Raw genomic sequence first — 23,030 nt, 5'->3', positions numbered from 1 at the left:
AAAACTACCCAGTTCTTAACGATTACAAGCATACCCATAACATGACACAGCCACCACTATGCTTGAAGATATGGTGAATGGTACTCAGTAATGTGTTGGATTTGCCCCAAACATAGCACTTTGTATTCAGGACAAAAAGTGAATTGCTTTGCCACATTTTTTGCAGTTTTACTTCAATGCCTTATTGCAAACAGGATGTATGTTTTGGAATATTTGTATTCTGTACAGGCTTCCTTATTTTCACTCAGTTATTTAGGTTAGTATTGTGGAGTAGCTACAATGTGGTTGATCCAGCCCCTGCAATTTCCTATCACAGCCATTAAACTCTAACTGTCACCATTGGCATCATGATGAAATCCCTGAGTGGTTTCCTTCCTCTCCAGCAACTGAGTTAGGAAGGACACCTGTATCTTTGTAGTGACTGTTATTGTTACACCATCCAAAGTGTAATTAATAACTTCACAATGCTCAAAGGGATACTCAACGTCTGCTTTTTTCCTATTCTTTGTTTACCCATCTACCAATAGCTACCCTTCTTTGCAAGGCATTGGAAAACTTCCCTGGCTATTGTGGTCGAATCTGTGTTTGAAATTCACTGCTCGACTGAGGGACCTTAAAGATAAATGTTTGTGTGGGGTACATAGAGGTAGTCATTCAAAAATCATGCTAACCACTTTTATTGCACTGTGAAACAATGCAATTTATTATGTGACTTGTTAAGCACATTTTTACTCCKAAATATATTTAGGCTTGCCATGACAAAGGGGTTGAATACTTGACGCAAGACATTTTTCAGCTTTTAATTTGTAAAGATTTAATAACTTAAATTTAGGCTTTAACACAAAATGTGGATAAAAGTGAATACTTTCATAAGGCACTGTAATTACTCTGAAAATATTTTAAGTTCATTATCTTAATGAGTAAAGGTCAATGAAATAAATGACGAAGGATGTACTGTATCTAGGGAACATATACCAGTTCTTTACCTGATTTGCTCCTTCACCCACTTCCTCTGCTGCCTTAAGACCTTCAGTAAGGGGTCATCTTTAAACTCCTGCTCATCTGAATCTTAAGGGGGAAAAGATATGCAGTTAAAATGTCACTGTGCAGATAACAAAAGTAACTTCAGGAGCATTTGATTACATTACCGATTCTTTTTGTTGTAACTTTAGCTACTTTCTAACAAAGCTATGCCAGGAGTTCATAATATGTTATATTAGAGCACATGTTAACTGTACACAGGTATAAATAGCCAGAAATGTACACATGAACACAAGCAAGGTGAAGTGAAAATAGATAACTGGCACTGGTCCATACGGTCAATGTACTCCTGTAACAGAGAGAACAGTGGCATCAKTCAATTGTTATGCCGCCCAAAAGACCCCTTTTAGCATTTAGGGAAAAATCCTAACTTATTATTTAGAGTAAGAAATGCATGTATAGGAATGGGATATTCAGGAAAAAGTTCAAGTTAGGATTCAGTCCCGGTGGAACTTGACTGGAGGCTATATATACACACACTATTATACAGCCAGAGTCTATTCCACCTCTGCTACCTAGAGTTAAGGTCAGCAGTCCCCACTGCACCAGGCAGTCTCACCTTCAGCCTCCTGCAGCAGCTGAGCTACAACCTCCCGGGGCTGCTGTGCACTGGGAGGCGGGGCAGGGGACTGCGGGGGCGCGTATCTGGGAGAGTCAGAGGACACAGGGGTTCTGGGCGGGTCCGGGGAGTCCGTGGTCAGGAACAGTACCTCTGAAACTACCTGCCAAGGTAAATTAATATGCTTTACTCAGCTAATATCTTTATTTAAATTAAACTAACCTGGATAAATTAATAAAGTAAATTAATATTATTGTAAGACTTAAATTCATAACAGCCTTTCTTCAATGTGTTAATGGCATCTAGCATCAGTGATGCTGATGACCCACGGTGTTTGTTTTTTAGTTTTTTAGGGGTGGATCAGCTTAATATTGCGGGAAAGAATGTTGCTTCCATCAATGTAATTGTCTGCATCATTTCCAATCCCCCATATATTTTGGGGGTAAATATATATATCCATACACACATGCATACATATACTGTATATACATACCTATATAGGCATACATACTTTTTTAAAGAATATACCTTTATAATTATTCCCCGCAAACCCTACCACCGATCCCCCAATTGGAGTAAACTAATAAACACTTTGGCTTTTACCTTCAATTTATACACATTTTACAGACAGTCTACTTTACAATKGTTATCTTGTTTGTTCTTAGTCCTTCCTCTTTTTTCTGATGTCCATCCAGTTTGATTTCTATTTGTAACTGTGCTATTTCACAAAAGTTCCAAACCTATATACATTTTACAGATCCCGTATGTTTTACATTGTTTATCTTGTTATTAGTCCCACCCTTCAGCTCCATTCAACCCTTCCCATCTATCTCTCAACATCATCCATTTCGGATTTCTATTTGCCATATATTTTTCAACTGACCCACAGTGTTAACTGACCTGACCCAGGGCGCTGTGTATGGGAGAGGGTGGTGGAGCACGATCTCCAGGGCAGCCCTCTCTCACTATCCCCGGCCCCCTTTCCTGTTGCCCCCAGTCTCTGCTGGGCTCCTCCCTCCATGGGGTGACCCTGTCTTTACCTCTGGTGGGGTGTTGGCTCACACTCCAATCTGCATAGCTGGGCCTCTCAGCATGGTCCCTGTCACCAACGTGACACCTACAGAGATATTGTCATTGAGTTTACAGACTGGGCCACATGTCATTCAGTCAAACTGTCACCCCTCTTATATACAGGTCATACCTGGCTGATTTCTTCTTTCTGCAGGAAGGCCCTGTCCGCTTCTCACTCCTCTCCTTCTGTAGTGTCTCCTTTTTTGTCCTCTCGGTTCTCCTCTGTTGAACTACCCACTCTTCCTCTGTGGTCACAGACAAGGCAGGCGGTGGTGGCGAGGACTCATGTTTACTAGTGGGCTCCTCAGTGGAGGTGTCTGTGGAGCTGGACTGGGCTTTGGGRTGCCTGACGGTCCGGTCGGCCCCAGAGACCTCACTCCTCTTTGGATTCCTCTGGTGGCTGGGTGGAGGGGAGTGGGGCTGAGTGGTACAAGGAAGGATGTCACAGAGAAGGTGCATGTGGGGACGGGCCGAGGAATCCGACTGCAACTTAGAGACGGTGGGGCTGGAGATGGGGAGGGAGGGGGCAACTCTATGAGAGGAATAGGCAGGGAGAGGATTCCGCTGTACCTAACGAAGGGGAACAAATCAAATCATATGATCTGTGATTAGCTAAATGCATTGGAAAATACTACCACACAAATGGCAGACATTTCAAAGAGACTTCAAAACCTCTTTCTAATAGCAGGTGTAGTAGACAAGGGGGTAAGTACCTTGTGTGCCTGCCAGCTGACAGAGTGCTGATGAAAGGCGTAACCCTGCTGTGGGTTTGACTGAACCCACTGACTGGCCTGCTCCATCTTCCTCCTCAGACGCCACTGAAACAGGATGTCCTCCTCTGGGCGTGTGCGGGGGTCAGGGGGACCAACCACAGACGGTTTGGGAGCGGTTCCAGCATAGAGGTCTGCTGAGCTTAGGTTCCCCACAACTTGAGAAAGCGGTTACACAAGAAGAGTTATTGCAATATGTGTATTCAGATAAAGTGAGAAAAGAAAGTTGCAAAAGGAAACTAAATCGTGACCATGAGAAATGAGGGACGTGGCAAGAGCACAGAATAAGAGTGGCTCTGGGAGTTTGAAAAAGCAATATCATGTGGTTGAGACAAGGGAAATTCATGCAAATCAGATGTTTTGAACTTCCCAACCCCCATGGCTCACCAGTGGTTGAGTCGATAAGACTGGTAACTATAGGCCTTCGGACTGGCTCATCTATGCTCACAGGGGAGGAAAAATTGGAGCAGCCCAGGCCCTCAGAGCTGATGGGAATAGATCCACTACTGAGTGAGTGCTCACTGAAAACATAACATTTAGTTTTTGTAAGACTAATCCAAGTCTCCTCATTGCAACTGACTGAACTACATTTAATTGACCCCAACCCTGCTCAGTGTATTCCATTCCTCCCAGCATATCTACCTTCTGTGTAGCAGTCTACTGGCTTTCTCCTGTAGATGCTGTATCTCAGAGTCTCCAAGGTCATCGTGAGAGGAGTCTGACAAGCCCTGCCAGGGCATCAGAAAGAGAGAGGCCAGTGAGTGCACCAGAGGCATCATCTCCTGTCACCATTTCTATCACCAACATTCACAATGTTGTGTAACTGAGCCCTCAGCGGGTTCTGTTTTGAACACGCTTTATGGATCAGTTCTATAAAAGCTCACGTCAGTTGCATATCGAGTTTAACTCATTCCCTCAGGGATATGCAGCAAGCTGGATATGGAGCGATGTTTTGACCAGAAGGGGTATTAACGAAGGCATCAAACACAGTTGCATAATCAAAGGGAACAGCTTCTAACTAGTTCATATAAACAGTGGTTGGGCAGAACATGTCGTCTGGTGTTGGTATGCAAATATTTATGAGGAGCGGCACTCTGKATGGGAAGTCTTTCTTCTAATACATCTCAGCCATTCTGGCTCTTGCACACTTGACAGAATTACATACACCTGTCTAATACCAATATATCTCACCATCTCAAAAAGAAACTTACCAGGACGGAGCATGAACAGGACGATGATGTACTCACCATGGCACTAAGATCAAGGAGTCCCCTGCATGGGGAGAGGGTGGTGCCATGCCGAAACTGCCCAACTGGACTGAGGGTGGTGGCTGAGTCTTTTCTAAGGGAAAGGCCTGTGTACATAAAGAAATAGGGAATGAACGAGAAGACATTGTATTTTACTGTTTATACATACAGCATATTTATTTATATACTTGATATATCTCACTAATATAGCTACTGCTGTACATATTCATCCGGTGTATAGATTGCATTTTGATTCAGTGCTATTTGGGTTGTTAATTGGATTCGCCCCGACGTTCTTGATTTCTCTCCTTAAATTTTTTTATTTTATTATTTGACTGCATTGTTAGGAGCTAGTAACATAAGATTGTCGCTGCACCCGCTATAACACCTCCTAAACTGTGTACACGACCAATAAACTTTGATTTGAAATGGAGAGCAGAGCAAGACAGTTGGTCAAATACATCACAACAGTCACTAGATTCCTTGTTTTATAGAGCCAGCAAATCTTTTAGTGAGTTTCAATGAGATGTAAAGAATAATGAATGATCCAAGTGAAGTACCTTTGTCAGTGGTTTGAGTGGGTGTAGAACTGGTGGGTAGCGGGGAGGAGGACAGCCACCAGAAAGGCTGCTGGCCCTCTCCCACCATTGCCGACATCTGCTGACGCTCCTCTCGACTCTGTGGCCTTCCGTGACGAAAGCGTTCAATGTACCTGGAAAAGGAATTATTGTAGTTACTAATGAGACATGTAAAGGGCATGAAACCATAAATCAATACAAAAATCCTATGAACTCATCACCTGCAAGCTTATTGTGGATACACACTATAACTATAATATCATGATACACACTATAATGAAGACATACATAAGGATGCAGGGTCACAAATGCTGTATGACATGTCACAAATAAAACAAATTACCATCATGTAATTCTAGAAATAGTATTAAGCATACTTTGCCAACACAGAATCTTCCTGCTCTCCTCCCCCAGCGGAGACCAGGGACTTTCCCGATGTCGGGTCCCGTGTCAGTGTGTCTGTGTTCGGGGAGGCGGCAGTGTTGCCCGGGGAGGACCCAAGGTCAGTGGAGGGCCAGGACTCTAAGAAACTAGGCTGGGCCTCTGTGGCAGGAGGAGGACAGAAGACAAAGTGGTTGGCTGCCCCGAGGAAGCACTGGTCCTCTGGGCTCAGTGAGTGTGTCTGGAGAGGAGGGCTGGACAGCTGGGCAAGGAGAACAGGGCTCAGGGTCTAAGACAAACCAGGAAAAAAGCTACAGTTTGATGAAGAGACTAATGACAATACATTTATTTACTGTATTGGAGTATGTGTATTTGGAAAAGACCCCGACAGCCCCTGAAGTCCAGTTTACAGTTTTCCTCTGTTGCTTTGGAAGCTTCTTGGTGCGTGAGGGGTAGTAATGTGTTTTTCCCAGAGGTGGGTCTGGCGGGAAGGGATTCTTCCTTGTGAACAGAGCAGCACCACTAAGAGAGCAAGAGAGACAAAGGTGACCATTTTCATTGTGGTAAAAACATATCGTTCTTGTTTGAAAACGGTAGCTCTGCATTCCTAATTACTTGTTCCACGTCTCACCTGGATTTCATGTTGACAGTACCACCGGCACCAACTCACACACTGGGCAGAGAGGTGTTATAGCCCACATGTAGACAACTCTTAGCTATAATCATAGGATGAGACAGTGTTAAAGTGTGTGTCGGGTAAATGCATAGCACACACGCATTTGATTTAACAAGAGAGTGAAAAGAGACAACTAGCTAATTAGCTAGCTAACAGCATTGCAGTTTAAAACTGTTTTTATTCATTTAGAAAGGTTAGATCACTGACATCGATTACGTATTAAATACTTTTTTWAAAGCACGTACTTTCCATGTAAATGTTACTTGAGCATCTCGATTTGATCACTGCCTGGGTTGATTCAATGAAAGGAAAACATGGTGCGCCTTCCGGGTTTTTATCCGGTTTGGGCTTGTATCAGTTACCGGGCAACCAAACGGCGAAATAAAATAGTTAGATTAGTAAAATCATATGCATAGTCTAGACAATTAGTTCTACCTTTGTAAATGGTACATTCCTCGCAGGATAACCTTTTATTCAACTATTTGACAGATTCAATAATCTAGAGTTTATCTTTACCGAGAACATCATTATCGACAACGATCGATTCTGGCCAATCTAGAAAAAGTTGGTAAGTGACAGACATTGATTTGAACCAATGATACTCGTGTAATCGACTCCACATTGTACAACCAGTAGAAAGGAAGCGACCTGCGCGCGGAAGAGGAAAGTCTTCTGAAACAAATCCGACCGCCGCGGAAACAAACCAACCAACCAACCAAKCAGCCAGCCAGCCAGCCTGTTAGTTGTTGGAGGGTAACAAAACTATGTTCTATGTATAGATACGTGGCATTTGGACATTAATTCTACAATCATTTTCTGCCGATGGAAAGTTATGTATCAAATAGACATAATTCGAATAATGCGTATATACACGCTTACTCAAGAAAAGACTGCTTCAATTTGCGTTAGTTTACGTTAACCAGTTACTTTAGCTAGCTACGGCATCCAGGCACAACAACAGTCCTCTTGGGTCATTTAATATCTAGCTACATATTTTGCATCAGTATTTCCCTGTACATAATCTTTTTAGCAAGCTTGTCGTTGTAACTAGCTACCAACTAACTTGTATTTTATKTTTTGTTTTGGGGATTTCTGAATGTCAGTGTGAACGGGTAGACTGATCATGCATCACGTCAAGATCAAGACTGAGAAGCCAGGTGAGCGCTTGAACATTTCAAAACCAAAAACCCATTCAGCTGACGATACAGTGGTACCTAACACTATCTACTGGAATTATTATATCTCTCCTAAGTAAAGTCGACTGTTTATTTATATTTGTCAGATGCAGAGGGGAGTGGTGCACGCAGCCGACTAGATGCAGTATTACAGGGGCTGGTAGAGAAGAGTGACAGTGAGAGGTTGGTGTTTTTATTTTATTTGGAAAGATACAGTACATTAACTGGCTTGACACTGAAACGTACAGCTTCRGGAACCTTTCCTTGGCTGTGCACTATCTAATCAAGCTTAGGTGATGGGAAATGTTGGTTTTGCTGTTTTTCCAGGGAACAAAATGAAGATGAGACAAAGATGGCAGAAGAGTCTCTGAGCAAGTATGGCTGTAACATTTTTTTTCCCTTCTGGTATTCCAACTTTTTATATTAAATGAAGTATGCTATTGAGACTCACTCAATAGCCTATTGTGGTTCCACTACTTCTGTAGTTATTCCGATTGCCTGTTTCTTCCATAGGGATGTGTCTCCATCTTCTGCTGGGAAGCGGTAAGCCTTATTTGAGTTTTTTAAACACATCTGACTGTGTGGCTGTTAGACACTGAAAGGCCTTGACCTGTCCCCTTTCCCTTGTTGTTGATGTCATAGGCAATTGTCACGGTTCCCACAGCACCGGAGAAAGAAACGGAAAGAGATGGATGATAGCTTAACAGAGAGCAACCAACATAAACAAAGTAAGTCTGCTGCAGATGTCAATCCCCTTCCAAACACAGATAGTTTGACTTTTAAAAACCTTTTCTCCCTCACTCATTGACTCTACCATTCAAGCTCTAGATATTCACCTACATATACAATCATTTGTTATCCTCCCTCTCTGCTAGATGCCTACATTATCAAGTTGTTTGACCGCAGTGTGGACCTGGCCCAGTACACCACCAGTACCCCACTTTACCCCATTTGCCGGGCCTGGATGAGGAACAACCCGGCGGTCAGAGAGAGAGCTGCATCCCCAAGCCCCCCACACAGCATGGGGGAAGAGGAGGTAAGCTCACAACCAAAAWGCAGGACAAAGATGCCCACAATGTGGGCATAAATATATATTTTTCATTAGTGCTCTCTGTCCATATTTGTTTTCTCACTTTTTACCTGCATCTTGCCAGGCTGCAGACATGCTCAATGGTAAGGGACAGAATGTGTATCGCCTTCCTCCGCCCACCTCCTGTCCTCTCAACCCTTCTGGAGATCCTGTCAATCTGAGGATCCCGCCCACAGAAAAGCCTATCATCAGCAAGGTACTGTATAACATCTGCTACGCCTAGCCATCATTTTCATATTTGCCACAGTAAAACGGTTGATTGCTTCAACCTGTCTGTCTTTGTCACCAGTCTACAGATACAGCTCTTGTGTCTGGTCCCCTCATATACAACCACATAGAACGCTGGAAAAAGATCAGGCAAAAGTAAGTCTAATCACAAAAGCTAACTTTGTTGACATGAATAGATTGTGGAGTCGAATATCAACTATTGAACCGAATGTAATGTTMATTGGGAAAAAAGTTGATACAAATTCTGTCACAATGTAAACATTGTTTATCTAGCTGCGATCAATCTTATTAATATACATAACTGTTCAGATGGAAAGAAGCGTCCAACAAGAATCAGCTGAGGTATAGTGAGAGCATCAAGATCCTGAAAGAGATGAAGGAGATGTACGACCGCTAGCTGGGAATCCCCCAGGGCAGTATCCCACAGCAGAGGGAGGAGAAAAGAATAGAGCAGGTAGGAGCCACGGGGAAGTCATCTATCCCAGGACGCTGCCCTAGTCCTCTCCCCAAGGAGGACATTATGTGTGACAATGTCAGAGGAGCCTCATGGAGCCCATTTCTACCATATACTGCTACAATTAGGGACCCAAAGTCCTCGTTTTGAAAATGTAGCAATACTTTCAGTATGTTGATGCTTCTGGTGGGCCCAAGTTCATCTGTTTAAATAATTATTACATGTTTTTTGTCATATTACAGAATATCTGGTAATGCATTATTATAGTCTGTTGTCAATCACAACAATGTGTCATGAAAAGTTTGTGAACAGGTTGAGTAGTGTGCAACATTTTGTCTAAATTCCGGGATACTTTGAATTAATTCCAGGCTTCCAGTGGTAAATATTTGTGTTTTTAGGATCACCAGTTTCCCAGACAAGCAGTGCTCTTGTGAATATTTTTTGTTTAAACATTCAAAAGAAAAGTCTCTCACACATCTAAAATGTAAAAATGTWAACTGAAAGAAAAAAAAGATTTATAAAAAGTTGTAAAGAGCTATTGTAATCTATTCATCGCTATAATATATCTGCCAGTGCTGTTTTTACAATTGATTGATGAAATGTAATTCAAAGGATTTCTCCACAGCAATTATTTTGGGAGAGGGTTTTTCAGAAGGATCTTGTCATCTGCAGGTCAGAAACACAGTCCACATGGATGAAATAGGTCCAAGATATCTATCACATACAGGCAATAAATGTTCTGTTTGTTTTGGATCACAAAGGAATGTTGTCTCAAGTAAAACAATTGTAAGTGTTTTTCTTTGGTCAGATTTCAAAGAGTCCTTTCAGGAGTCAACTCTTATATTAGCTACAAGCAAAATATTAACAAAGAAATTAATAAATGACCTTTATTAGTTATTTTTGATACCAAAATTGATCCGTCTGGTCGAAGTCTTGTAAGATTTTGAAATTAGAGTTTTAGGAATGTTATTGTTTATTTGTGTGAGAATCTCCCCATAATGTCAACATAACATCCCCATAATTTTCCCATAACATCAAAATAAGGTCTCCATAACTTCAACATCACTATAACAGAAGTTAAATCTGGTAACTGCATCTGCATTGCTTGCTCTTAAAGCAATTTGTGACAACTACTGATGTAAAAAGGGCTTTATAAAATACATTTGATTGATTTGATTACCACCATGAAAACCACAATGACAACAGCTACTGACCATTTCAAGTCCCATAACTACAGTATAGATACAGTCAAATTACTCTGTAATACAGATGTACTAGCCCTGTCTTTTGCAGATGTCTCACACCTCAGTTTCCACTTTACTATCAGACTGGTCACCAGTGGGGTGTAAATGTCCTCTTTCTCCTGGAGCCAGAGAATCAGACTTACGGGAGATCCGGGAGAGATGGGAGTTCAGAGAGCGCGTTGATGACACAAAGTTCATCCCGTGGTCCTCTGCAAAAGCGCTCTCGAATACGAGCAGCACGGACTGACGCAGCTTCTTCTGGAACTCGTCACACATGAAGACGTACAGGATGGGGTTCAGGCAGCTGTTGAGGAATGCCAGGCTAGCAGACAGGGGAATCCCTATATGCACGACCAGCTTGAGGCCTTGGTTGTCTTCTTCCATGATGTCCAGAAACTGGAAGACGTGGAAGGGCATCCAACAGATGAAGAAGGCCAGGACAACGGAGATGATGATCCGGAGGSACCTGCGCGTTCTTCCTTTCTGAAGGCGCCTGGCCCGTATCCATATGGCAATGTAAGAGCCTATGATGACCAGGAATGGGATGAGAAAGCCCAGCAGAAAGCGGAACACAACCAAGTTCCTGTAGGTGGAAGAATGGGGAAATGAATAACTGCACATTGTCTTATTATCATGGTGTATGATCTTCCGAAAGATGGTGAATGGGAGGCTGCAGACCAATGAGGCTAGCCAGATCCCCACACAGATGYCCTCAGCCCTGCCTGGCGTGCACTTGTTATGGGCCCACACAACCACCCACGTGGACAGACAGCGGTCCAGACTGATGGCCGCCAGGAGGAAGATGCTGGCGAACATGTTGAGCACAGTCACCATGCTGTTTAACTTGCAAAGGATGTCACCGAAAGGCCAATCATAACCACGGGCGATGTTGATGATATAGAGGAGCAGAAAGGAAGTGAAGAGGAAGTCTGCCAAGGCCAGGTTGAGGAACCAAACAGAMTTGACAGTCWTCTTTATCCTGCAGCTCGTCACGTAGATRACCAAGCCGTTGCCAGTGGGGCCAAGCACAAACGCCACACAGTAGACAACCAGAGATGTTATGTCCATCCCAGTTGTCACATCGGAATATACCATGGTAGAGTTTTCTGAAATTAGAAAGAAATATTACCAATTGTCTTTTAGGCTCCGACACATTGTAGTCTTAAATATAGTGCTGATTAGTAGACRTGTCTATAAGAGATTATTTGAAACGGATGTTATCTGAAAGGGAAGTCAGTATCTTGCAAAATAGTGTATATTTTGTGCAACCTTGCACACGTCTACTGCACTGCTATAGATAAGCCTTAAATATCTATTTGTTTATTTGGATCAATTATTCACAAGAAATGTCCCAATGGAATGGTGAAAAAGAGAAGGTTACATTGTGGTAATTTGTTACCCCAGTTTTCATCAATTTCCCACCTACTATGACCAGGTATGACTTTCAACAAGGAAAGTCATTAGATTTATAGAAGACATTTAGTACATGACTTAGCCCTCATATGTTCTCTATTTACTCATAATGCAACAATTCTAATGCATAGGWGTTTCTAAAAAAGTATGAGTAAAAAGCAATTGACAAAAATCGAGWTGACATTAAGAATTGCATGTTTGTCATGAAACTCTACTTCTACAAATGAAGCATCAGTCTGAATGAAAAGTTAAAGCACCCGGTGCAGAGATCATAAGGGTAGAAAAAAATAGACTATAAAGCGTCTTACCCATTTCCATCTTATTCTCTATAGCAATGAATATCATCCACTCTCTCGCCACAAATGAAACAGCTCTCTCTCGCGTGCGCGCGCTGTCGCCCTCTGCCTCCCTCCCTTTCTCTTCAAACATCCTCTCAAAGTTTAAAGTGTCTTATTTCATATTTGAAGATGGTATGGCGTAGGGTTGAATAACAGGAACTGGGWTACCGAGATTTCRCTGTCAAACCTACTCCATTTTCCCAGTATGAATAACTGCGAGAAACCGGTAATTTATAATGATTTATTTATATGAACAGGATCAGCATGATGTGAAATGGAATTCTTAAATTATATGCCATATCTAAATCTGGCTTCTTTGGAAAAAGTACTAAATTGTCATACTTGAGTAAAAGTAAAGATACCTTAATAGAAAATTACTCAAGTGAAAATCAGCCAGTAAAATACTACTTGAGTAAAAGTATTTCGTTTTAAAAATACTTAAGTATCAAAAGTAAAAGTATGAATAATTTCAAATTCCTTTATATTAAGCAAACCAGACGTCACAATTTTCTTAACTTTTTTTTTTATTGTCGGAAGCCAGGGCACACTCCAACACTCAGACATAATTTACAAACGAAGTACGCGTGTTTAGTGAGTCCGCCAGATCAGATGCAGTTGGGATGACCAGGGATTTCCCCATGATAAGTGTGTGAATTGGACCATTTTCTTGTCACTGTAACGAGTACTTTTGGGTGTCAGGGAAAATGTATGGAGTAAAAAGTACATTATTTTCTTTAGGAATGTAGTGAAGTAAAAGTAAAAATRGCCAAAAATATAAATAGCAAAGTAAAGTACAGATAACTCATCAACGCTTCTCAGTATGGAGTGCAGTTCACAATGCATGTATCATCTCATCATGGTAACTTTTTTTTTTCTTGTGAAAGGTAGGACTACATTTGCTGCAACAGCCTATGCTACAGTAATATAAGGACTGAATGCGGTCCAATTTACTCTTCTCCATCTGGTTTTCGGGGTCACCATTTTTTTCACTGTAAAGATGCATTTTTAAATTGCAGCTGCAGAGTTTTAAAACAGCCTATCACTCGAATATCATTACTTTAAATCAGTGTGCATGCAAATACTCTTTCTGTCTTTCTCGCTCCATCCATTCCATTCAAATTGCATCCAAAATAGATAGGCCTAATCCTGGTCAAGATTGTTATACTGTACAGTGCATTCCGAATGTATTCAGGCTCCTTGACTTTTTCCACGTTTTGTTATGTTACAGCCTTATTCTTATTAAATTGTCCCCCACATAAATCTACATTCAATACTCCATAATGACAAAGCAAAGAATACTTCCTGAATGCATTCTATAGCCTATAGATCTTTGAGCCTACCTCTTTCAGGTAATAAATGAAATGCAGTATTAGCCTTACATTTAGCTAATGAATGATGGGTTATGCATAGGTTAAGCTTCTAATTTATAGCAGTCTCTTGCATAATCACCTATGCTCCACTGGCCTCTCTCCTTAAAAAAATGGTCCTTAGCTCTTGGAGTCCCAGGAAAAGCTAGACTAGAATAATAGCTTGCTGGACATTTTTTAAATCATTATTAGACTATCAGACTATTCGAAGAGGGATACAGTCTCTTGTTTGCTGAATGTTAGATAGGCCTACAGCAGCCAATGGAACTCACAGGGAGTTTAAAAGAGGAGAGAATTGACGATGGTAGGCTCTGACAGTTATTTATTCAGACCCATAACTGGTCAATCTTCATGGAGTGAATAGAGAGCCATCTGCATCTTATTCTAGTCCTATATTTATTATTCAAGGGTGTCATTACAATGGCGAAGATAAGGACAACAAAACTTATTTAATTTAACTGTTGAAAGCAAAGAAGGAATGAAGCAACAATGGAGAAAGAGGAGGTAGGCTATTACACACATGGTAAAACATTAAGGCAAATGTTTTGAAAGCCTGTCAGCCTGCAAATTATACACATTTTAAAATAGGCCATATTATATTTCCAAATATAAATGTGACTTTGTAGGCCTCATGTCCTGCACCAGCATCACGTTCTCTCCCAGCTTCATGGTTTGAATGAGGTCAGTAATTCCAGTACTTATAATACAATACAGTATACTAATACAGTCCACACTCAAAAAGATTAGGCTACTAGAGCTTGTTTCCTTTATTTTCCCAAGAGAGCATGTATACATCTATTGGCTTTTATGTTTTTGTGTAATGTGCGGTAGCCTATATCATAAACAATGTATTGGATAATGGCACTCATTTGGGCTTGGGATCACAAAATGTCTTTGATGTATGGCTCATCAGGCTTGGATGTTCATGCCGATCAAAGCTCTAATCAAATCCAGACACATTTATATGCTTTAGAATGGCACTTCCGGTTTTGGCATGAAATACCGGGTTCGTCGTGTGACAAGTCATTTATGTTCGGGATGGAACATTTGTAAAATACCAGGAAAATATTTAACCCGGTTATGGCTTGCTTGACACATTTTTTAATACTTTCCATATTTGCTGTCTGGGGACAAGTTGGGAGGCAAAAAAAACTTTACTTTCCCAAGGACAGTTCACACATTTAAAAAAAATAACATAACTGCCAAATGTGTTTTAGTAAGACTATCCAAGGGTTACTATTAATGAATGCAAAGTTTTTTTTTAATGCATGCATGTGTGTGTTTTGTTTTGTTGATGGTTATGTTTTTCCTGAATGGTCTCGGCACTGCTCTGATTTCAAACAGAAAATAACTTTATACAACTTTAATTGAATGCATCTTTTTCAGTTACATTGAAAACAATTAGACTGTGGCAACACGGTGAGCGGCTGTGCATGAGACAGGTTGAAATATCACTAGCTGATGGGAAAGCTAGCCGGATCAAGCCTGTGTGACATCACACACTCATCTGTGGGACCACTGTTTGCAGGAAGAAGAGTTTGTGTGAGGAGACATGGCTGCTATTGCAGCTGGGGTCCACTGTGACTCTAGTTGGATGCGAGGGTCTGGTCAATCCKGCCACGCAGGTAGGCGACACGGGAGTAGACGGCAGGGGTACTGACGTTGCAGTTGGTGGTGCCCTAGGACACGATACCCAACTGAAACCACACGCCACTGCTCTGACACACCAGAGGACCGCCGGAATCACCCTGGAGATGGAGGAGAGGTTAGGAGCACTGGCACTGGTATAGATTATGTATTAGGGGCCGAGTTGTAGCCTATCTGACTTCCATTGTCATGCCATTGCCAGAGAATTTGGTTAAACAAATCTGTACCTGGCTACTTTAAGATAGTGCATGTTTTGGGTGAAAGGTTATTGCTGGACGAAATGATACGAGAGTGATTAGAGAGAAATGCTCAGTAACTGACTGGAGAAAGGTAGCCTCAACTTGCTCCAGGAGGACATGGGAGGTCATGTCCTAACCTGACACTCCGGAGGCTCCGGCGCAGATCATGGCGTCAGTGATCCTGTTCTGGCCCCAGTACTGCTTGCACTGAGCAGGGCTCAGAAGAGGAAGGGCCACCTGCTGGAGGATACGGGGGCTTGCTGGGGACAGGGGACATGGTTAGGAAGGAGCTCAGTGCTCTAATGAAAGCTGAGGTGGAAACATTGGCACAATACATTTTACATTTTAGAAATTTAGCAGACGCTCTTATCCAGAACACCATACTGTAGTGAGTGCATACTTTTCCGGAAATAATGCAATAGTGCTATATTTGCAAGTGCAGTGTGTGGGAGTTTCTTTCCACTAACTGAGAATGAGGAAGGAAATCATGTTGCAAACATTAGGCCTTTAGCTATGATGCAGCTGTTTTCTTAAGAGCCATGCCCATGCTGACTGGTTTACTGATAAAACAGTTTTTGTGTATTTTACCATCCATTTGCACATACTCTTGTATTAACTGTAAATCTATCATGTATCAATAATGGTTCAGTAGCTTGTGTGGCCACTCACAGGTGGTGCCAGTCTTGCCCCAGCCAGTGGTGACACAGCGGGTTCCAGAGGGGAAGGYGGTGCTYGAGGWGGCCAGGCACACAGGGGACACGCGGGCGGTGATCTGGACAGGGGAGGACAGCTTCAGCAGGGTCAKGTCGTTGTTAAAGTTCTGGCTGTTGTAGTAGGGGTGGGTGATAGCCTACAGGGATCAGGGAAAGATGTAGACACAGATAGTGAAGTGATTCATCTTCAAAAGTGAACAGAATCTCAGAACTCTGGTAAAACCTATGAAGCAGGCAGGCATGTTGTGGTTAAGTGAGCGGATCTCTCCCCAGGCTTCTGGACTTACCCTGGAGATGCTTTTGACCTGGATGGGGTTACCTGAAGGGAGACTTGCCAGGGCCAGGAGCCAGATACGGCATTCTGTCCGTTCACAATCTTCAAGCCGCTCACCTGCGGCGGGATGCTAGGCACTCCGCAACCTAGGGCACAAACACAGTCTCAAACAACACCCTATCCTCATATATAGTGTTCCACTTTTGACCAAAGTCCTACATCGTTTTGATTGGCCTCAGAGTATGGACTGACATGCCTTCAGTAACTACCAAAGTATAATAGAACACTTCACCTCCTTTTTGGCCAGGGCTTCTTTTAGCTATTCATCTCATTAGGACTTACCTATATGAATAAATAAAGGATCAAAAAGATCAAATCAGTTCATGTTACCAGACGTTGATGATGACACCACTCACCCAGGGCTGAGGCCATCAAAGCGAGAGCTGACGATCCAGAGCATGGCCATAGTGAAGTAGACTGTGCTTGACGTCTCTTTGTCCCTCTCCCTCTTATACCCTGGCAGGCCCATCAGTCATGTCTCCCACTCACCCACGGGTTCCCCGAAGGTCTGATAGAGCTGGGAACAGTCAGGTGGAACAGGTGGGAAAACCTCACGTCTCAGGGACAGTCAGATACACGCTTCTGTTTGCCATGTAGTGAACTGTACTCTATGTGGACCAGGCCTAAGCAAAAAAGGCTTTGCACAATGATTCCAGGGAAAGATGCAGTCATCATTTTTTGTCTTTATGCTGAGTGGAAAATATGCCCAGACCCCAAATTTGGTCCTCTGAAATGCCCTTGATGCCTATTTTTCTGGTTTCTTATCACGCTGTCCAATTGGAGTTCTGATGATGGGCAGAACAACAACATCTTATAACCGTGTGTTGCAATCCCACAAGCAGGGTGGAAAACCATGGTCAGACCATTCTGTTTATATGCAGCTGAACGTGACCGCAAAACGATCAAAAACAAAACACTTGATTAACATTATGGATTCAGATCATATGTTTTATGGAGCCCTCTGTGACAAAAACATTTGTTTTATTAAGAAAGGAAGATATTGTTTATTCATCTATACAAAGTAGCAGTAAGGACATGTGTTCAAATTGCTATTCCAGATCATACTTTGACACATTTAAAATGCCACTACATTTGAGGGTTGTAACAGAGGGCACACCACCATGAGGACGAGGCCACTGAGAAAACCGCCAGAAAATAGGATCTTATCCCATTAAGTTTTGAGAAAGAGACAAGTTTATCAACCAATCAGGAACAAAATATACATCTTCACATATCATAATCACATACATACCTATTTCTACTTCTTCATAATAAGATTGCTACAAGATGAATGTCACTTTTGAGGGAACTTTTCCGATGAGCAATAGTGCAGATGTTCATACAAGTTTCTAAGACTAAGCACTTTGTGACAACTGTTAATGTACAAAATTAATTTGTCAAATCTAACCCCAGGGAGGGTATTTGGGGGGAAGTTAAAGAAAAACACAAAAAATGCTTATCAGAATCCAGCTTAATTGGTTGTGATATATTCAATCTGATTAAAGTGAAGGTTGTGTGAACTGCACAACAGCACAAGGCTGTAGGAGCCTGCCATAGATATAAATATTACACAGGATGTTCTCAAGAAGGGAAGTGATGACACAGGCCAGGTCTGCAGTAGGTGTTGTGTGAAGCCTGGGAGCTGAGATGTGGATAGGATGTGGATTCTTTCCTGTAGATGTCAGGGATTTTAGTCGACCTCCTCGATGTTTGGGCCAGAGGAGGAGCCAGCTCCAGCACCTCCAGGGAAGCCTCCAGGCATACCACCTGGGATACCTCTGGCGGGCCTCCGGCACCCTGATACAGATTGGTAATGATGGGGTTACACACCTTCTCCAGCTCCTTCTGCTGGTGCTCATATTCATCCTTCTCTGCCGTCTAGATAAAGACAAGGGGAGAGACGAGAGAAGAAGGGAGAGAGTATGAGAGGGTAAGAGACACAGGTGGTGATCAGAATATTCTATCTTATATGATTTATTTGTTTCAAACATACTGTGAAGCCTACTTTTACCATGGGAGGAAATGCATCAATGTGAAACCATTGCTAACCACTAAGAACACTCAATCTAGGTGGAACTCTACACCAGCCCCCTGTGGTTTACCTGGTTCCTGTCCAGCCAGGAGATCACTTCGTTGCACTTTTCCACAATGGTGTTCTTGTCCTCCGGGCTGATCTTTTCCGCAAGCTTCTCGTCGTCCACGGTGCTCTTCATGTTGAAGGCCAGGGACTCCAGCGAGTTCTTAGCTGTGACGTTCTCCTTCTGTGCCTCGTCCTCAGCCCTGTACTGGTCAGCCTCTTGCACCATGCGCTCAATGTCCTCCTTGGTCAGACGTCCTGGGGATAACAAGATACAGACACATCATTATATAATTGCCCATATGTGACATTCATTATCTCCTACTCTCTCCTGTTGTCTCTCTTTCTTTTTGGGACTCTTTTCTTTGAGGAAAGGGTTGGAAATAAATAAGATAGTTGATTATGTCGTGAGGTTCAAGGTTGAGGAGGCATACCTTTGTCATTGGTGATGGTGATCTTGTTCTCCTTGCCGGTGTTCTTGTCCACCGCAGACACATTGAGGAGGCTGTTGGCGTCAAAGTCAAAGGTCACCTCGATCTGGGAGACACCCCTGGAGGCAGGGGGGATTCCGGTGAGCTCAAACTTGCCAAGGATATTGTTGTCCTTGGTCATGGCTCTCTCCCCCTAATACACCTGAGAAATAAATAATGGAAATGGATTAATACTAGATAGAATCATGGAGGGTATATGTGATCTGGCTACTTTACACAAATGTTGGCAGCTGATAAAAGACTCACCTGGATGAGCACTCCGGGTTGGTTTTCTGAGTATGTTGTGAAGGTCTGGGTCTGCTTGATGGGGATGGTGGTGTTCCTCTTGATGAGCACGATCATGACCCCTCCCGCCATCTCAATACCAAGGGACGTCCAGCAGCAGCAGGTCCTGCACGCTCTCTGACTTGTCACCGGCCAAGATGGCAGTCTGCACAGCTGTGGAGGACAGAGAGGAGATGTTGGATGAAACACAGTGAAATTTTCCTGCAACGCACTGAGATACCTACAGACGCCATAAGCCAGAGCCTCATCAGGGATGATGCTCTTTTTGAGGTCTCGCACATTGAATAAGTCCTGCAGAAGCTTCTAGATCTTCGGGATACGTGTGGCGCCTCCCACCAGGACGATGTCGTGTATCTGGGCCTTGTCCATCTTGGCATCTCTCATAGACTTCTCCATGGGTTCCAGGGTGCTGCGTAACAGGTCAACGATGAGCTCCTCAAAGTGAGCCCCAGTAATGGAGGTGTAGATGTTGGCACCCTCATAGAGAGAGTCAATCTCAATGCTGGCTTGGGTGCTGGAGGAGAGGGTGCGCTTGGCCCGCTCACAGGCAGTGCGCAGGCGCCGCACCGCCCTCTTGTTGCCGCTGATGTCCTTCTTGAATTTACGCTTGAACCCGCTGATGAAGTGGTTCACCATGCGGCCTCTCAGGTGGGTGTCGCCGGCGGTGGACTTGACCTCAAAGACACGTCTAAGGTGCCGCCGCCCAGGTCGAAGAACAGGACTCTTGCGCTCACCACCGAACTGATAAGAGAGAGCAATTAAGTCAGTAGGACTTTCAAAGGACTAATCAAGCAGACCTAGTGTGAGRCGTACAAKCCAGTGTTTTTTTGTTTGTTTTGMGGTTRCTGTACCTTCTTGTCCAGGCCARAGGRGATGGCTGCAGRGGTGGGCTCYTTGATGATYCGCAGGACATTGAGTCCAGAGATCACTCCAGCATCTTTGGTTGCTTGGCGCTGGGAGTCGTTGAAGTAGGCAGGGACTGTGATGACAGCATTGTTCACTGGCTGAAGAGGGAAAAACAATATTAGTTAGGTCTAGTGTGTATCATCCCTAAATAGATTGTCAGTTGGAGTTATTAACATACAATGTATACCCATCCAATCTTTTCAAACCTACATGGGGTGCATGGAGTGGGTAGGGGCTAAGACTAGATTTGGAATTGAGGTTTTTCATTTGGTTAGTCAGACTCCCTACCTTGCCCAGGTAAGCTTCAGCATCTCCTTCATCTGGGTGAGCACCATGGAGGACACCTCCTCAGGGAAAAATGTCTTCCTCTCTCCCTTGTACTCTACCTCCATTTTGGGCTTGCCACCATCGCTCACCACTGTGAAGGGCCAGTGTTTCATGTCCGACTGTACCACGGCATCATCAAACTTACGACCAATCAGACACTTGGCATCTTTGGACACAGGGATGGCAGAGTAGGGTTGATTTTTAAAAGTAGGATGAATTTGTCTGTGGACACTGGTCTAAGGTCAGTTTTGCATTTCCCCCTAATGGATTGCGGTGAGGCTGATGGATTTAAATCTAGTACTTTAAGGCCCTCAAGTAGGGACTACTGATAACAACAGGCAAGAGGCTACAGCGCTGAGCTTCAAATAAACCTTGATTCTGTTCCCTTTGTCCACTAGAGGCTTCATCTAACTACCCACTGTGTGTCAAGGTGAGGTGATGTGCTTACTGAACACGGTGTTGGTTCATGACCACCTGGTTCTTGACAGCGTCACCGATCAGCCTCTCCGTGTCGGTGAAGGCCACATAGCTGGGTGTGGTTCTGTTGCCCTGGTCGTTGGCGATGATCTCCACCTTGCCATGCTGGAAGATGCCCACACAGGAGTATGTGGTCCCCAGATCAATGCCTGCTGCTAGTCCTTAAGACATCCGGCAACAACAAGACCTGAATTAAAGTTCATTAGTGAGAGGAGAATTACTTGAATTATTTGAGAATTACGTAGGCCTACAGTATCATACAAGAATGTTGAAAGATACGTTTCATGAAGACGATATTGTTATAAAACCGTCTCTTTTGAATATTATCAGTTATTAGTAGCTAGCAACAGGTAGTTGGATGACAACAGTCAAATGTTTCAACATGTGTTGAAAGCCTTTGGTGATAAAGGTCATCATGATCATGTATGTGCATGCGTGTGTATGCATGCACACGTGCACGTCTTTGACAGTGTGTGTATTCCTTCCCTGAATGTCCCTGTCATTCACAGAGAGCAGATGCAGTCCCACGTGAGCCCCCAAATTGGAAGTGATCCCCGGGGCTCAGCTGTTCTAGAAAGTGCTGTCATGGCAACATGCCAACCAGGGGAGTGATACCAACACCGCAACTCCTTAAAGCAGCAGTACCACCAGTAGCATGCCACCAGAGCCAACAGGTCACCCTCCCTCACCCTCCCCTCCCTCATCCTGTTCTCCCCTCTCCACAGATCCTTCTGGCAATACAACACCCAACTGTTACCAGCCAGGCTAAGTCAAAGTGATGTATTAACAGAGTGGCTTTTTTTTCGACAGCTGAATCCCACAAACTACCAACACATTCTATTAATATGGCTCACAGATCTGTTGTTGGAACACGGGTTGGATTAAATTAAGTGATTATTAATGAGCTGTTAAGTAAAACTGGACTTAGCCAATATCATATGTACTGGGCAGTTACCGTGTTGAAATACTTACTACTGTACTTCACTATTGTGTAATATGCAGTTACTATGGGCCTGGACTGTAATAACAGTAAAGGCCTTAGAAACCTCACTGCTGGAGAAGGAACTATGATATACATTCAAGCTGTTACCTCACAATTAACTAATACATTAAATTAAGTCAGTGGGGAAACAAGGGGGGATTGTTGAAATTGAAAAATGGTGAACATGCTAAACAGGGCCAGATCATGTGGTGAGGCCCAAATATTTGGTCGTAAAAAAAAGTTCTTAAATGTTTGGCAAGTAAATACTGTACCTAATTCTGTCATACAGCCACTCACTATATTCTTGTGAAAGGATAAAAGTATCATTTCTCATATCCGGAATGGATTAAATAGACAAAGCTACCTCACACAAACTACTGGTACTGGTAAATTCCTTATCACTTATGATCTAATTCTGTTACTCCTGGTATATTAATTTAATCTGAACAAACACATTACTATCCTTTTTATGTATTTTTTAAAACGTATCTAAACTCAAAGGAATGTACCTTTTTCAGGACCCTGTCTTTCAAAGATAATTCGCAAAAATCCAAATAACTTCACAGATCTTCATTGTAAAGGGTTTAAACACTGTTTCCCATGCTTGTTCAATGAACCATAAACAATTAATGAACATGCACCTGTGGAATGGTCGTTAAGACACGAACAGCTTACAGACGGTAGGCAATTAAGGTCACAGTTATGAAAACACTAAAGAGGCCTTTCTACTGACTCTGAAAAACACCAATAGAAAGATGCACAGGGTCCCTGCTCATCTGCGTGAACGTGCCTTAGGCATGCTGCAAGGAGGCATGAGGACTGCAGATGTGGCCAGGGCAATAAATTGCAATGTCCGTACTGTAAGACACCTAAGACAGCGCTACAGGGAGACAGGACGGACAGCTGAACGTCCTCGCAGT

General features: G+C 43.0%; 3 protein-coding genes and 2 pseudogenes across 7 annotated transcripts; 1 reads left to right on the top strand and 4 right to left on the bottom strand.

The window, feature by feature from the left end:
* Positions 1-967: 967 nt before the first annotated feature.
* proser3 (proline and serine rich 3) lies at positions 968-6,889 on the bottom strand. Of its 4 annotated transcripts, none has more exons than XM_070437487.1 (13): positions 6,569-6,889; positions 6,279-6,363; positions 6,001-6,169; positions 5,644-5,909; positions 5,249-5,400; positions 4,689-4,795; positions 4,084-4,169; positions 3,829-3,962; positions 3,385-3,599; positions 2,802-3,241; positions 2,501-2,717; positions 1,601-1,763; positions 968-1,068 (listed from the first exon to the last, which is right to left on the bottom strand). In XM_070437487.1, exons 2-13 carry the CDS (start codon positions 6,287-6,289, stop codon positions 983-985), a joined length of 2,046 nt encoding a protein of 681 aa, XP_070293588.1. In that variant the 5' UTR covers positions 6,290-6,363; positions 6,569-6,889; the 3' UTR covers positions 968-982. The 4 variants fall into 4 exon arrangements, with proteins under 4 accessions (XP_070293588.1, XP_023836096.1, XP_023836095.1 ...); XM_023980328.2 differs by having other exon boundaries at positions 3,829-3,926; XM_023980327.2 differs by having other exon boundaries at positions 5,644-5,936; positions 6,058-6,169.
* An 87-nt stretch (positions 6,890-6,976) lies between these two features.
* On the top strand, positions 6,977-9,805 carry lin37 (lin-37 DREAM MuvB core complex component). 2 transcript variants are annotated; one of them, XM_023980360.2, is made up of 10 exons: positions 6,977-7,076; positions 7,427-7,480; positions 7,612-7,681; positions 7,826-7,873; positions 8,012-8,041; positions 8,141-8,226; positions 8,374-8,534; positions 8,653-8,784; positions 8,878-8,951; positions 9,126-9,805. In XM_023980360.2, the coding sequence occupies exons 2-10, from the start codon at positions 7,447-7,449 to the stop codon at positions 9,211-9,213; spliced, it is 723 nt and encodes a 240-aa protein (XP_023836128.1). In that variant the 5' UTR covers positions 6,977-7,076; positions 7,427-7,446; the 3' UTR covers positions 9,214-9,805. The 2 variants fall into 2 exon arrangements, with proteins under 2 accessions (XP_023836128.1, XP_023836126.1); XM_023980358.2 differs by having other exon boundaries at positions 7,606-7,681.
* Positions 9,806-10,133: 328 nt separating this feature from the next.
* Positions 10,134-12,327, bottom strand: si:dkey-42l23.2 (C3a anaphylatoxin chemotactic receptor). The gene is made up of 2 exons (XM_023980347.2): positions 12,236-12,327; positions 10,134-11,620 (listed from the first exon to the last, which is right to left on the bottom strand). The coding sequence occupies exons 1-2, from the start codon at positions 12,270-12,272 to the stop codon at positions 10,569-10,571; spliced, it is 1,089 nt and encodes a 362-aa protein (XP_023836115.1). The 5' UTR covers positions 12,273-12,327; the 3' UTR covers positions 10,134-10,568.
* Positions 12,328-15,203: 2,876 nt separating this feature from the next.
* Positions 15,204-16,965, bottom strand: LOC111958967 (chymotrypsin-like protease CTRL-1; annotated as a pseudogene).
* Positions 16,966-18,255: 1,290 nt separating this feature from the next.
* Positions 18,256-21,299, bottom strand: LOC111958973 (heat shock cognate 71 kDa protein-like; annotated as a pseudogene).
* Positions 21,300-23,030: the final 1,731 nt, after the last annotated feature.

Source organism: Salvelinus sp. IW2-2015, linkage group LG35, assembly GCF_002910315.2.
Source record: "Salvelinus sp. IW2-2015 linkage group LG35, ASM291031v2, whole genome shotgun sequence".
Lineage (NCBI taxonomy): Eukaryota > Metazoa > Chordata > Actinopteri > Salmoniformes > Salmonidae > Salvelinus > Salvelinus sp. IW2-2015.
The sequence above is the reverse complement of the archived record's forward strand: the minus strand, read 5'-3'. Positions and strand labels throughout refer to the sequence as shown.